The sequence below is a fragment of the Canis aureus genome, chromosome 7 (genome assembly GCF_053574225.1).
Source record: "Canis aureus isolate CA01 chromosome 7, VMU_Caureus_v.1.0, whole genome shotgun sequence".
Taxonomy (NCBI): Eukaryota; Metazoa; Chordata; class Mammalia; order Carnivora; family Canidae; genus Canis; species Canis aureus.
Window position 1 is genome coordinate 49,736,154 of NC_135617.1, and position 14,974 is coordinate 49,751,127.

General features: G+C 33.8%; 1 protein-coding gene and 1 long non-coding RNA gene across 10 annotated transcripts in view; one reads left to right on the top strand and one right to left on the bottom strand.

Moving 5' to 3' along the window:
- Positions 1-14,974, top strand: part of HMGCLL1 (3-hydroxy-3-methylglutaryl-CoA lyase like 1) — a 199,049-nt gene that overhangs the window by 82,413 nt on the left and 101,662 nt on the right. For all 9 annotated transcript variants that reach the window (XM_077903581.1, XM_077903584.1, XM_077903583.1 and 6 more), the window contains 2 exons: positions 4,691-4,754; positions 6,514-6,702. In XM_077903581.1, the coding sequence (XP_077759707.1) occupies positions 4,691-4,754; positions 6,514-6,702 (253 nt within the window). The remainder of the gene's footprint in view (positions 1-4,690; positions 4,755-6,513; positions 6,703-14,974) is intronic.
- LOC144317337 (uncharacterized) overlaps positions 1-14,974 on the bottom strand; it is a 161,388-nt gene that overhangs the window by 26,315 nt on the left and 120,099 nt on the right. The gene's annotated exons all lie outside the window — the stretch shown is intronic.

Genomic DNA, 14,974 nt, shown 5'->3' on the forward strand with positions numbered 1-14,974 from the left:
GTTGGGTAAGGCTTCACTGTAGGTACTTTTTTGACTCAGTTTCACCAGGTAAAGTTGTTAAAGACTTGAATGCCTGTTTCTCTTTTATCATGATTTTGCACAATACCGATAAATGGCCTTAACAAGCACAAATAAAAATAAAACAATTCACATTTCTATCTGCAGAGTTTATTGTAACCCATGCTTTGAATTTTATCATGATGAGCTTCAATATAGTTAGTGAATCCTTTATTATTTTGTCATCCTATATAATGTTTAAAATATTATTCTAAGTCTGAACTCATATGCTATCCTCTCTGGCTACAGGATTTAGAACATTAATGGTCTGAATGAGGCTATCCATTTAGAGTAAAGATTAGGAATTTTGTAGAAAATTATTCAGATGATGAAAATGGGACCTTAATACATATGTGCATTAGTTCATTCAAGAAATATTGACTGTTTTATGTAATGTACTGTCTAATGATACTGTGTGGAATATGAAAATGAAAAAGTGGCCAAACTTTGAAGAGTTTCCAGCAGACTGAAGAATAATATTATATATAAATATTATTATATTGTCAAAAAACCAAATACATTAAGAAAAATATCTTATTCAGGTTTAAAGTAATACTGTACTAAATTTCTCTGGTTGTTAATTACGTTGGAGAAACGTAATGCAGAAGGTGTCAATAAAATGAAGTCATTAAAGATAGGTAAATATATGGAAGCATAATCAGAAATAATGGCCTTTTCAGGTGGGGCAGGAAATCTACAAAGAACAAAGGCATAGTGAAGAGAAATCTCAAGAAATGTTTAAGTAACAGGAAAAGGTTTACTTTCATTGGAATGGGAGTTTTTGAAGCTGTGTAATGGGAAAGAGGTAGTAAGTTATGCTGAAGTTTCACAAATTGCTAAACTTGAATACCAAACTTATTTGGTAGACAATGAAAGGCAACTAAAGATTTTCAGAGTATAAACCTATGTAATTAGATCTATGCTGTAGTCATATTATTTTGTCAGTAGTTACTAGTGTACAAATGAGTGGAGTGACACCAGAGGCAAGGAAATCCCTTAGGAGATGTATGCAGCTGTCCTGAAGAAAATACTCAGGGACCATTCTGTACTCTTTGGGTGGGGGGGGTGGCACTACAAGCGGTCACATGCTAGCTGGAGCCGAAGAACCAACCAACCCAGTTACTGAATATGTTCTCAAATATCAGCTTTAAGTGATTTGGCAGAACAGATTCTGAAAATTGCTATTATTTTTTTTTAATGGCAAATGCAGGGGAAACAGGAATGAGCACCATTTTGGACAGAGTAAACTTAATATGGCATGTGAATGTGTCAGGAAATCAGTTTGTAATGTTCGTGAGATTTGGAGTTATTCCTGGAATTATCTATCTATGTGATGATGAAAGCCAGAGACTATGGGGGACTGAGTTGATGCAGAGGCTCCCTTTTGTTCCCATTACTAACACATAAATATAACCACTTTTAAAACATATAGCCAAACTCAGAAAAGAAAGTCCTCAGATTTCATCAAAGAAAGTGTGGTAAGCATGCAGGTTGATGCCACTAGCATATGGGGTATCTATTTCAGATGTAACTCCTAGTGTCTTGAAAATGAAATTTTAATGTCTATAAGAGGAAAAGATAGATACTCTACTAAAGTATAGATTTGAAAGTGATTATTCTTGGAGCTAGGAATCACCTCCTTGCAAATGCAAAGTCAGTAGAACTTGTGGAGTATTCTGAAAAACCAAATTAAGTAATTCAAATAGAAATTTGTCCAAGAACTGGTAAAGTCCACAGGGAAAGGGTAAAAAGAAGTCAGATCTTGTTTACAGAAACATTTGAATAACTCAAGACTCTCATGGAACACCTACAGAAACTAAAATAACTATAAAAAGTCACAGTAAAAATTATATACCACATGATGATACAAAGTACCCTAAGAAAAAAGCAAAAAGAAAAAGCAGGAAAACTTTAACAGAAAAGAAGGAAATAGAAGAATCTGAATAGAAGATGATAAAATAACCCTTCAAAATATAGAGGCAAAGGAAGAACATAGAAGAACAAATCTTTACAAAAAATAATGAAGCTTTTGCATAAAGAAACTTTTCTTGAAATGAAAAATACATTTATTAAATAAAAATGACGATTGCATTGAGCAGCAGATCACAAAAAGTTGAAATGGGTATCAGTGACTGGAAGTAGGATTTAAGGAAATTGCAATAATAAAACAGAAAATTTTAATAGAACTTTTAAAAGTGAGGTTAAGAGCAAATGCCTAAGAAAATTTTCAGAAAGAGAAAAAAGGGAAATTAGATATGAGAGGCTTGATTAACCACTACCTTGAGGATTTTCTAGATTTGAAGAAAAACATCAATGTAAATATTAAAGAAGTATAACAAGTCCTGACATTCTCATGGTAAAATGTAGAATATTAGATATAAACAGAGACTCCTAAGGGTAATAGAGAACAAATTACTATAAAATTGGTATAAGGCATTACCATTAGATAGCAAAATTCTCATCAGCAAAACTGAGACCAGAGATGGTAAAATATGTTTAAAATGGCAGAATGACTGTTAACCTAGAATTTTATACCTAGCCAAACTACTATACAGTAGTGAGGGTGAGATAAAATCATTTGCTGACAAAATGGTCTGCAAGACTCAGCCATTACTGAAAGAAATATCGAAGGATGTAGTTCTATAAAAAAATATGTTAAGCCAAAAGTAAGAAACTGGATAAAAAAAAGAAAAGAAAAAAGAAATGGAGAGGTTATAGTATGGGGTTTCAGCAGAGTATGAAATAATTTCAGATATGTCTGTGAGAAATTTAACCACCAGCCAATCAAAAATAGATAAAAGGGGCTATGGCATAGTAGTGAGGAGATTCTTTAGACTAGATACTCTCAAATCTATTTATTATCCCTAGTTACCCAAGGGATTACAGGGAAAACTTGAGTGAATGAAAATGCATGTGGACAAAGTTAAAGTCACAGCACAAAGTGATATCATTCCCAGATAAGTTGGGAATGAGAAGTTTGTTTGCTTTTATTGTTTTGCACTTGTTTTTTTTAGGATTTTTTTTTTTCATTTTTAGGGAAATAACATGTAAATACATGGCTTTAATTTTCTATTTAATCACATCTAGATATTTTGGGTTTAGAAAAAAGGTGATTATACAGACGTGTACACACAGACACACACACACACACACACAATTTATCTATGATCATTGTATCCAAATTGAAAATATGTGTTCTACCAACCTCAGCCATCTTTTCCAAGTGTTAGATATACGTAACATTTCCTTTCCACTTGTGTTGATTAAATTTATATAGATTAGTCAAACAAAATTATAGTAACTATTAGAGCAGAGAAATAGATTTCCTCTCCAGCATAACTTCTAAATTTTAATTGAATTAGCCTCTTTACTCCTCTGTCCTCATCACGCTACCTCCTAATTTATTAAATTGATTATTTTAATTTCAAAATAAAACTTTTATTCACATTTTGATACTTTTGAAATTAGATTACATGTTGGAATCAATAGGTATGGGTTGAATCATTGAATATATAGTTTATTTTTTTACTCCAAAATCTTTTATGAAATTCATAGCGTATCTTATAATGGACAGCATCTTAGAATAATGGAAATACAGTCTTATGGTCTGTCTTGTTTTGTCTCCACTTTTCCTCTGACAACCACTTCCAGAGTTCTCTAAGAGTTAACATTTCTGGAAAACTACTCTGATCTTGTCAGTACATTACCTAATAATTTTGAGTGATCTCAAAGTTCAGACTCCTTGGCGTGGCATTCAAGGGCCTTATTATCTAAAGCCTGTGATATTCTGGCTCAGAGAATTGGATCTCCAGCCTCATTTCCTACCACCCCTCTCTCATGTGAATTGCTTCATCCCTGACAATCAACCACATGATGCATTATTTTAATACAAGTGTTGTAAAATCTCCGAGGAAAGTTTAATAAAATGAGATTGGTGTTGAACTGAAAATAGCTAAAACAGGCTTTTTCTAAAGCTTAATACTTTAAGATGGAAAAGTAGCATTATTTCAGGAAAGGCTTGACTTTTTTATTAAATTGTCGAAGAAGCTTATGGAATATCTTTATTTGGAGTCTTTTAAACATAGACTAAAACTCTTCTGTTTGGGATGATTTAGGTATACCCATGAGAGATAAACAAGATGAACTTTGAGGCTGTGGCCAGGTTTAGGAGTTTGGGGGTGATTAATGACTGTATCTAAATGAGGCCAAAAGATCCAGATGGGAGTGAAGAGAAATTCAGTTAGTCATCTACATGTTATCTCTCTGATTCCAGAGACCTGGATATTTGACAGTTGGATGTATGTACTTATTTAAATAAAACTATGTAGTTTGGTGGTATTTTTTGCTTTGAATGTTCATGTGTTACTATAGTATAAAAAACTCCACAAGATAAACATCTGTTATATTATTCTCTTCAGCCATCAAATAACATACATCAAATTGTAATTACTAGATAAAAATGTGAGTTAAATTGAAAATATTCCAAAATGGCTTTTATTAGTTCTGAGAATAATGGATTAGTGTAAAATACATTTTGATGACTTTTTATCAATTTCTTTATTTTTATAAAATGAAAACAGAAATGATTTATCCATCATCTATATATTTATATGACTCTGTGTTTTAAACTTAGGTATGTGTCTTGTGCCCTGGGCTGTCCATACGAAGGAAACATCACACCACAAAAAGTGACAGAAGTAAGATACCCCTGGTTTCCTAGTTCTTAGTAAAATGATGTATATTATTTTTAAAAGGGGACTATTTTCCTTACTGTTATTGCATCTGCACAGCAAAATTTAAGAAGAACCATGAAATGGAAGACAAGTTTGATCAAGTTATTAACTAATTAACTGTTTATAGCTCTTGAAAAAGTTAAGTAACATTTGAGTCTTATCATTTGGGTGCTCAAGGTAAAAGAATAAAAACACCTGTTTCATTTTTTCCTGGGTAGAACTCAGGGAGCGACCTTTCCACGGTCCATCAGAATGTGAGGGCACTTGCTGCACACACACTTAAACTTCACTTTGGTTGCCCAGCTAAGGTCCCCTTGTTTTCGTCCTGCACACTTTGGCACTTGTGTCAGAGTATACACCACTTTTGCTGGACACTGTTTCTGTGACCTTGAGATCCTATAGCTCTTACTGCTGAGATTCAAGTTCCTTTTATTAGCAGTTGTGCGGGAAATTGATTATAGTCACTAAAGACCTGCTTATTGACATTCACTTTCTATTTCCTTCTCCTACTTATTAATTGATACCAATGAATACAAGATACTCAGTCTTTGAGACTATAATAGGCTCTGCAGAACTCATTTGTATATGAAATATTAATTTGCATCTGTTGTTCTTTTCATATATTTTGTAATGTGGTACTGAAGTAGTGAAGATTGCATTGTTAGAAATATCAGAATTTAGGAAGGATAAACTTTCAGTTTGGCTAAAGCCATTCCTCTTTTGTACTTTCATTTGAACTTTTGAAATTTACTGTAGATTTTTTTTTCAAATGACTGCTATCCCATAGTCTATTTTGTAAGAGAGACCTTTGCACACAGAGGTCTATAGTATAAAATAAAGAAGCTTCAATGTTGTAGTCCTTCACCTGCATGGGACCCTTCTAAGACTTTGTTAATAATTTACATTCATAATTGCATATACTTTTCTTAACACTTCCAACATGTCCTTACTAGCATCATCATTAGTGTAATTCTAAAAACATTAATAATGCTTAGAAAGAAAATATGCTAAGTAAGAGTGTTTGTTGCCTATATTTTACAGAAGAGAGACCAGAGCTTTAAAGGGTAATTCTACCCAGTATCACATTACTAGCATGAGTGGCAGCTGAGATTTAAATCCAGGCTTGTCTGATTCCAGAACTCATGTCTTTGTTAACATACCATGCTTCCTCCTTGCAAAGTCCTATTGCTCTTTCAAAGGGACATTAGTAACCTAGCTTAAAGGGAACTTACAGTTTACTTTGCACAAGTACATCCATTTATGAGCCAGAAAAAATAAGTTAGAAATATATAGTAACTACCAATCACAGAACTACTTATTTACAGAGCTGGAATTAGTATTGATATCTCTTGAACTCTAAGAGCACCTTGAGAAATACTACTTCCAAAGTAAATTTGTAATGCTTCTGTTTGATTAAAGGGTTGAGAAAGGAAGCCTCTCATAATTGAAATTGTAGCTTATAATTTCATAACTGAACAGTGTAGATAGTTATGACTCTAAGGCAAACTTTAGAAAAAATATAGTCATATCTTTGTAACTTTTATATAATACTTAGGATTTAATAAACAAGGAAAAAAGACCAGAAAACTAAAATATAAGGTTTTCCATGAATACAAAACTAATCTTAGTTGTGACTTTTACTTCTAGGTTATTGCTAAGAAATAACAGGGTTTGAATCTGTTCATTTCCATTGTTTTTACTAACTCCCAACTTTTCCTGACAGGTATCTAAGAAACTGTATGGCATGGGCTGTTATGAGATTTCTCTCGGAGACACCACTGGAGTGGGAACTCCAGGAAGCATGAAGAGAATGTTGGAGAGTGTCATGAAGGAAATCCCATCTAGTGCTCTTGCTGTTCATTGCCATGACACATATGGACAAGCCTTAGCAAATATCCTTACGGCCCTTCAGGTATTTTGTGTTATTTGTGTATGTGTATAAAATGGATATCCTTACTTATAAATGTTAAGAGCTTTAGTGGGATAATATTTATAAATTGCTATGAATGTAATGTTTAACAGTGTCTACCACATGACAAGCATTCAGGAAATTTCTGTAAATTACACACTTCTTTTTAGGGCAATTATGTCTCCTGTTACTATTAATTTGATTTGATAAAATTTGTTCTTTTTTACTGAAGGGTAGTTGACATACAATATTATACTAGTTTTAGGTGCAACATAGTAATTCAATAATTATGTACATTAAGAAAAGATCACCACAGTAAGTGTAGTTCTTCTTGGTCACCATATAAACTTACAGCAATATGGACTATGTTCCACATGCTTTTCATGATTATGACTTTGTTTTGTAACTGGAAGTTTGTACTTCTTAATACCATTCATCTATTTTATCCATTTCCTCTATCCCCCTTCCTTCTGGCAACCAGTATTTATGAGTCTATTTGTGTTTTTTCTTTGCTTGTTTGTTTTGGTTTTTAAATTCTGCTTATAAGAGAAATCATATAGTATATGTCTTTTCCTGTCTCGCTTGTTTACAGAAATGTATTATTATACACACAGAATTTGTCTTTTTTATCTGGCTTATTTGCAACATCTATGTTGTTGTAAGTGGCAAGATTTCATTTCTTTATATGGCTGAATAATACTGCCTTGTGTATATATGTACCACATCTTCTTTATCCTTTCATCTATTGATGGACATATAAGTTGATTTCAGGGCAGCCCAGGTGGCTCAGCGGTTTAGCACCGCCTTCAGCCAGGGGGTGTGATCCTGGAGACTCAGGATCGAGTCCCACGTCGGGCTCCTTGCATGGAGCCTGCTTCTCCCTCTGCCTGTGTCTCTGCCTCTCTCTCTCTCCCTCCCTTGTGTCTCTCATGAATTAAAAAAAAAAAAAAAAAAGTTGATTTCATATCTTGGTTATTGTAAATAATGCTGCCACGGAATGGATAGGTGCCTATATCTTTTTAAATTAGTGGTTTTGTTTTCTTCCAATAAATGCCCAGAAGTTGAAATACTGGGTTGTATGGTATTTCTATTTTTAATTTTCTGAGGAAAGTATATAACTTTTTCCACTGTGGCTGCCCCAATTTACATTTTAACCAACAGTGCACTAGAGTTACTATTTTTCCACATCCTCACTAGCACTTATTATTTCTTGTCTTTTTGATACTAGCCATTCTGACAGGTGTGAGCCAATATTTCATTGTGGTTTTGATTTGTATTTCCCTGATGATGAGTCATACTGAGTATCTTTTCATATGTCTGTTGACCATCTGTATGTCTCCTTTAAAAATATGTGTCTAGGGACACCTGGGTGGCTCAGCAGTTGAGTGTCTGCCTTTGGCTCAGGGTGTGATCCTGGAGTTCCAGGATCGAGCCTCGCGTTGGGCTCCCTGCTTGCTTCTCCCTCTGCCTATGTCTCTGCCTCTCTCTCTCTCTCTCTCTCTCTCTCTCTCCATCATGAATAAATAAATAAAATTAAAAATAACAACATAAAAATGCATGTCTATTCAGGTCCCCTTCCTATTTTTAATTGGACTTTTCTTGGTGTTAAATTGTGTAAGTTCTTAATATATTTTGGACGTTATCCCCTTATTGGAAACATCATTTGCAGATACCTTCTCCCATTTGGTAGGATGCCTTTTTGTTTTGTTGGTTTCCTTCACTGCGCAAAAGCTTTTTATGGTGGTGTAATCCTAAAGTTTAATTTTGCTTTTGTTCCCTGTCCCTGAGAAGATGAGTATAGAAAAATATTGCTAAGCCCAGTGTCTAAGAGATTACTGCCTGTGTTTCATATTAAGAGTTTCATGGTTCCTGGCTTCATATTTCTGTTTTTAATCCATTCAAATTTATTTTTGTGCATGGTGTAAGAAAGTGGTCCAGTTCCATTCTTCTGCATGTAGCTGTCCAGTTTTCCTAGCACCATTTATTAAATAGATAGTCTTTTCCCATTGTATATTCTTGACTTCTTCTTTTGAATATTCTGATGTCCTTTGTCACAGATGAACTAACCATCTCTGGGTTTATTTTTGGCTCTCTGTCCTGTTCTTTTGATCTATTTGTTTGTTTCTGTGCCAGAACCATTCTATTTTGATTAGTTTAGCTTTGTAGTATATTTTGGAATCTGGGATTGTGAGACCTCTAGCTTTGTTCTTCTTTCTCAAGATTGTTTTGGCCAATAAAGGTATTTTGTACTTCCCTACCAATTTTACAATTGTTTGTTCTAGTTATGTGAAAAAAAATGCTGTTGGTAGTTTGAAAGGATTGCATTGAATCTGTAGATTATTATGGTTTGTATGAGCATTTTAATGATGTTAATTCTTCCAATCCATGAGCATGATGTAGCTTTCCATTTCTTTTTGTCGTCTTCAATTTCTTTCATCAATGTCCTATGGATTTCAAACCACAAGTCTTTCCTGCTTGGTTAAATTTATTCCTAGGTATTTTATTCTTATTGATGCAGTTGTAAATGAAGATTGGCCTTTTTCATTTTTCTTTCTTTCACTTTGTTATTACTGTCTAGAAATGCAACAGATTTTTCTTTATTAATTTTGTATCCTGCAACATTGCTTAATTCATTTTGTGGTTCTAACAGCATTTTTGGTGTACTCTTTAGAGTCTTATATATAGTATCATGTCATTTGCAAATAGTGAGAGTTATACTTCTTCTATAAAAATTTGAATTTTTTTTTGTCTGATTGCTGAAGCTAACTGGCAAGATTGGATATCCTTGTCTCATTCCTGATCTGAGAGGAAAAGCTTTCTGCTTTTTACCATCAAATATTATAACTGCGTTTGTCATACGTGGCCTTTAATATGTTCCATTTAAACCCACTTTTTTTAAAGAGTTTTTATTAAGTGATGTTGAATTTTGTCAAGTGTTTTATCTGCATCTATTGAGATAAGATTTTTATTCTTCATTTTATTAACGTAGTATATCATGTATATTGATTTGTGAATATTGAATCATCCTTGCATCCCTGTAACAAATCCCCCTTGATTTTGGTTAATTATCCTTAATGTATTATTCATTTTGTTTGATAATATTTTGTTGATGATTTTGCATCTATGTTCATCAGAGACATTAGCATGTAATTTCCTTTTTAAAGAGTGTCTTTGTCTGTTTTTTGTATCATGGTAATGATGGTTTTGTAGAATGAATTAGGAAGCTTTCCTTCCTCTTTAATTTTTTTGGGATAGTTTGAGAAAGATCGATATCAACTCTTCTTAAAATATTTGGTAGAAATAACCTGTGAAGCCATCAGGTTCTGGACTTCTGTTTGTTGGGAATTTTTTGATTTTTGATTCAATTTCATGGATCAGTCTTTTCAGATTTTCCATTTTCCTGTGTCAGTCTTGGAAGAGTATATATTTCTAGGAATTAATCCATTTCTTTTGGGGTGTCCAAATTGAGATGTATAATTTATCATAGTAGTCTCTTATAATTCTTTGTACTCCTGTGGTGTTGGTTGTTATTTCTCTTCATTTGTTTTTGATTTCATTTATGTCCCCTCTCTCTCTCTTTTTTTTTTGTAATGAATCTGGCTTTCAATTTTGTTTACCTTTTCAAAGACCCTGATCTTAATTTCACTGATCTTTTCTACTGTATTTTTAGAATTTATGTCATTTATTTCATTCTGATCTTTATTACTTTCTTCTACTAACTTTGGGGTTTGTTTGTTCTTTTTCTGGGTTCTTTAGGCATAATGTTAGATTGTTGAGATTTTTTCCTGTTTCTTGAGATAGGCCTTTTTCTCTATAAAATTTCCTCCTAGAACTGCTTTTGCTATGCCCCAAAGATTTTGAAGTAATGTGTTTCTGTTTTCATTTGTCTCCATATACTGTTTGATTTGCTATTTAATTTCTTTGGAGACACACTCACTGTTTACAAACATGTTGTTTAGTCTCCACTTGTCTGTTTTTTTTTTTTTTCTTGTAATTTCTAGCTTCTTTCTGTCATGTTTGGGAAAGATCCTTGATATGATGTAAGTCGTCTTAAATTTACTGAGACATGTTTTGTGTCCTAACATGGGATCTCTTCTGAAGAATTTTCCATCTACACTTGAAGGAATGTGTATTCTACTGTTTTGGGATGGAATTTTTGTATATATCTATTAAGTCCATCTGGTCTAATGTATGTTTAAAACAAGCATTTCTTTATTGATTTTCTTCTGGATGATCTACCCATTGATGTAAATGGGGTGTTCAATTTCCCTACTATCATTTAATTACTGTCAATTCCTCCCTTTATGTCTGTTAATAATTTGCTTTATATATTTAGCTGCTTCTGTATTTGGGTGCATAGTTATTTATAATTGTTATATCCTATTGTTGGCTTGATCCTTCTTTCATTATGTAATGTCCATTTTGTCTCCTGTTACAATATTTGTTCTAAAGTCTATTTTGTGTTATGTAATATTGCTGTCCTAACTTTTTTATTTCCATTTTTCATGGTACATCTTTTCCATCCCTTCACTTTTCATCTATATATATCTTTAGGTCTGAAGGTAGTCTCTTATAGGCAGCTATATAGATGGTCTTGCTTTTTTTTAATTCATTCAGTCACCCTATATCTTTTGAATGGGAGCATTTAGGGTATTAACATTTAATTATTGATAGGTTTATATCTATTGCCATTTTGTTAAGTGTTCTTTGGTTGTTTTTGTAGTTCTTTGTTTCTTCTCTTGCTCTCTTCCCTTTTGATTAGTGACTTTCTTTAGTACTGCTTGAATACCTTTGTCTTTAATTTTTGTGTAGGTATTATCAGTCTTTGGACTGTGTTTACCATGAGGTTCATATGTAACATCCTAAGTGTATAACAATTAATACTAAGCTGATGGTGGCTTGAGTTAGAACACATGTAAAAGAACTACATTTTTATTCCTCTTCTCCATGTTTTATGTATATGAGATAGAAAATGTCTATTTTCTCTGTTGTTTTGTGAATCTCTTGATTGATCAATTTACTACCATTGGATGTTTGTATACTTGCTTTTACTAGTGAATGTTTTTCCATTAATAATTTTCTTCTAGTTATTGTCTTTTCCATTTATCACTTTTCATAAAGCTGGTTTAGTGGTGATGAACTTCTTTAACTTTTGTTCATATGGGAAACTCTTTATCTCTCCTTCAATTTGAATAACCTTGCCATATAGAGCATTCTTAGTTGTACATTTTTTTTCCTTTTAGCACTGAGTATATCACGCCACTCTCTTCTGGCTTGCAAAGTTTTTGCTGAAAAATCAATTGCCTGACAGCCTTATGGAGTTTCCCTTGCATGTAATTAGTTGCATTTCTCTTGGTGCTTTTAAGATTTTTCTCATTATATTTACTTATTCTGTGTCTTGGTGTGGACCTATTTGAATTCATCCTGTTACTGGCTCTTTGTGCTTCCTGGACCTGGCTGTCATTTTCATTCCCCAGCTTAGGGAAATTTTCAATTATTTCTTCAGGTAATTTTTCTGTGCCTTTATCTGTTACTTCTTATTCTGGGATTCCTATAATGTGAATACTAGTACATTTGATGTTGTCTCAGAGTTTCCCTAACCTAAACTTGTTTTTTTGTTTTTTAAACAAAATATCATTTTTGTTGTCTTGGGTACTTTCCATTGCCCTTTCTTCCAGATGCCTGATCCATTCTTTTGCATCTCCTAATCTACTGTTGATAGTGCATTTTTCATTTCAGTTATTTTATTGTTCAGCTTTAACTGGTTCTTTTTTTAAAATTCTTTTGTTGTTGTTGTTATTGTTGAAGTTCTCACTGACTTCATCTACTCTTCTTTCAAGTCCAGTGAGCATCTTTATAATAATCATTTTGAACTCTTTGTCAGGTAGATTACTTAACTCTATTTCATTTAGTTGTGGGTTTTTTTTGTTGTTGTTGTTGTTTTTATTTTTATTTTTATTTTGTTTTTTTGGTTTTTTTTGGAAGCTTTATCTTATTCTTTTGCTTGAAGCATATTCATTACCTTCTAATTTTGTTTGACTTTCTGGTTTGTTACTATGAGTTAGGTGAAACAGCTATCTGTCCCAGTCTTGAAGGGGTGGCCTTATATAGGAACATCCTCTTTGTAGACTGCATGTGTCTGGAAGCTTTGGCTATCTGGCTGGAGTCAGGGTAGAATTGGGTAGGGTGCCTTACACAGGAGGATCATTGGCAGCATGGGTACAGGCAAGAGATATTTTGAGTTGTTTTGTGACCAGGATGCCTTGGCAAAATGACTGGGGCTGCAGTGGGTATATGCTGGGGGTGTCATATTGTATGCTATATGGGAGCATCCTTGGTGGGACAGCTATAGCTGGGGTAGCATTAGTTGGGGGGCTTTGCTGGAGGAGCTATATTATGGGGACTACTAGAGTTGGTGTGGGATCAGGGCTCACTGAGGAAGCAAATTGACTAGAGTGCCTGGGTCCTGCTCTCATCTGAGCTATCATTCTGGAGAGGGAATGGAAACAGTGGTGCTCCCCAACACCCCCAATCCCAGAGAGAGAGCAGGGCAGCAGTTCTCCCATTTGATCGATACTCTAGAATTAGTAAGTAGGCTTCCCTAACTTAAAGTCTAAGGGCCCTTCAAACTACTGCTTTTTTGCCACACTGCAGGTCAAACAAATCTCTGCACAGCCCCAGCCCTATCCTTCCTTCTGCAGTTCATAGGATTGGGGTGAGAATTCCATTGCTACCCTGTCTGCATCTCCCCTGCCTTTCTTCATATGGTCTCTTCATCCTTTGGTGTGCAAAAGCAGTTCATTTTGTCCACAGTTCCTCTACAGGAGGAATTGCTCCATATATAAGTGTAGATTCCATGTTTCTGTGGGAGGAGGCAAGCCCAGAGTCATCTTAAACCACCATCTTGAGTCCCTCAGTCTTTCATTTATTCATTTTAAAGTATTAGTCCTCTTAGGGCTATGTCTGCTTTTACTAACCCTTACATGCTCTCAGCCATAAAATTTAGTAGACTAAAGTATAATAGCATTTTGAGGAGTAAAAAATATAGAGTATTCTATTATGATCATGTAACTAATGCTTTTGTTGATAATTTGGTGCTCTATTAGAGGATATAGTGTTAAAATATTCTACATTTTGTTTAGCATGTTTTTCTGATGTTACAGGCATCCTTTTGGAAGAACCCCTGGTTTTTATCAAGTATATTCTTTTAGAAGACATCTGGAAAGTTAGATGATTGAAAATTACATATTAAATTCTAATTCTAATAACTTTATTATTTGGAATTGTTAACACAATACATACAAAAAGTATTTTAAGGATATGTCTTAAAATTAGTGTTATTTTGTTAAACTCAGCTAAAAATAGGTTTGTGTGATTTTTTTAGAACCCAAGATTTTGACAACTAAAGATAAGACTGACTCAAAACTTTCTTGTGAGGCTGAAAATCAATATGTAAAGCTTTATGTCATAGACTTCAAGAGTACAGTTGTTTGGCAGAAGTTAAAAAACAATGTGAAGATCAAGCCCTACAAAGGGCTTATTTTGACTTTGTAGCATATGTGCACAAATCTTTAGTTATCCTCTGGAATAGGATATGAATGAGAACAGAAAATGATATCCCATGGATTTTTGGGCATGGGAATTTTTACAATTTTCCCTTCCTAGGTATTCTGGTTCCTAAAACAATAGAGAACTAGGTATCACTTCAGGATTCCGTGTTTAGGTACAACTGTAACTTATTAAGTGTTCCTGACCAGCAGGTTCCTGAAGACCTCTGTCTCCCACTGCCCACCCCTCATTTATACATATGAATATTCCTTTTTTCAATTTATTTCTTTCTCTCTTCTCTCCTCCTCCTCTCACTTCTCTCCTTCCCTTCCCCTTCTTTTTGTCATTCCTTTATATGGGTGTATCTTCTATATGGTAACACTTTGAGTAGTATTTAATTTGCATAGCATATTTACTATATAATGAATGACAATTTAGTTATTTGTGATTCGGAGGCATAATGCAAAATATGTGCACCCAAACTTCTGCTTCTGGAAACTTCCTCTTGAAAATGCCAAAATTCAAAATCCTTCTGATACCCTATTATAATTTTAATGGTTAACAATGCTTATTTGAGGAAATGACGTTTAAAATTAGATATAAAGCATGACAACTAACCCATAAATGTGTGTGCATGCACATGCACATGCCAGTGTGTGAAAAGAGAAGTTCAAGCAGATGAAACACCACTTGGGCAAAAGGCATTGTGAGAGAGGAGAATTATGTC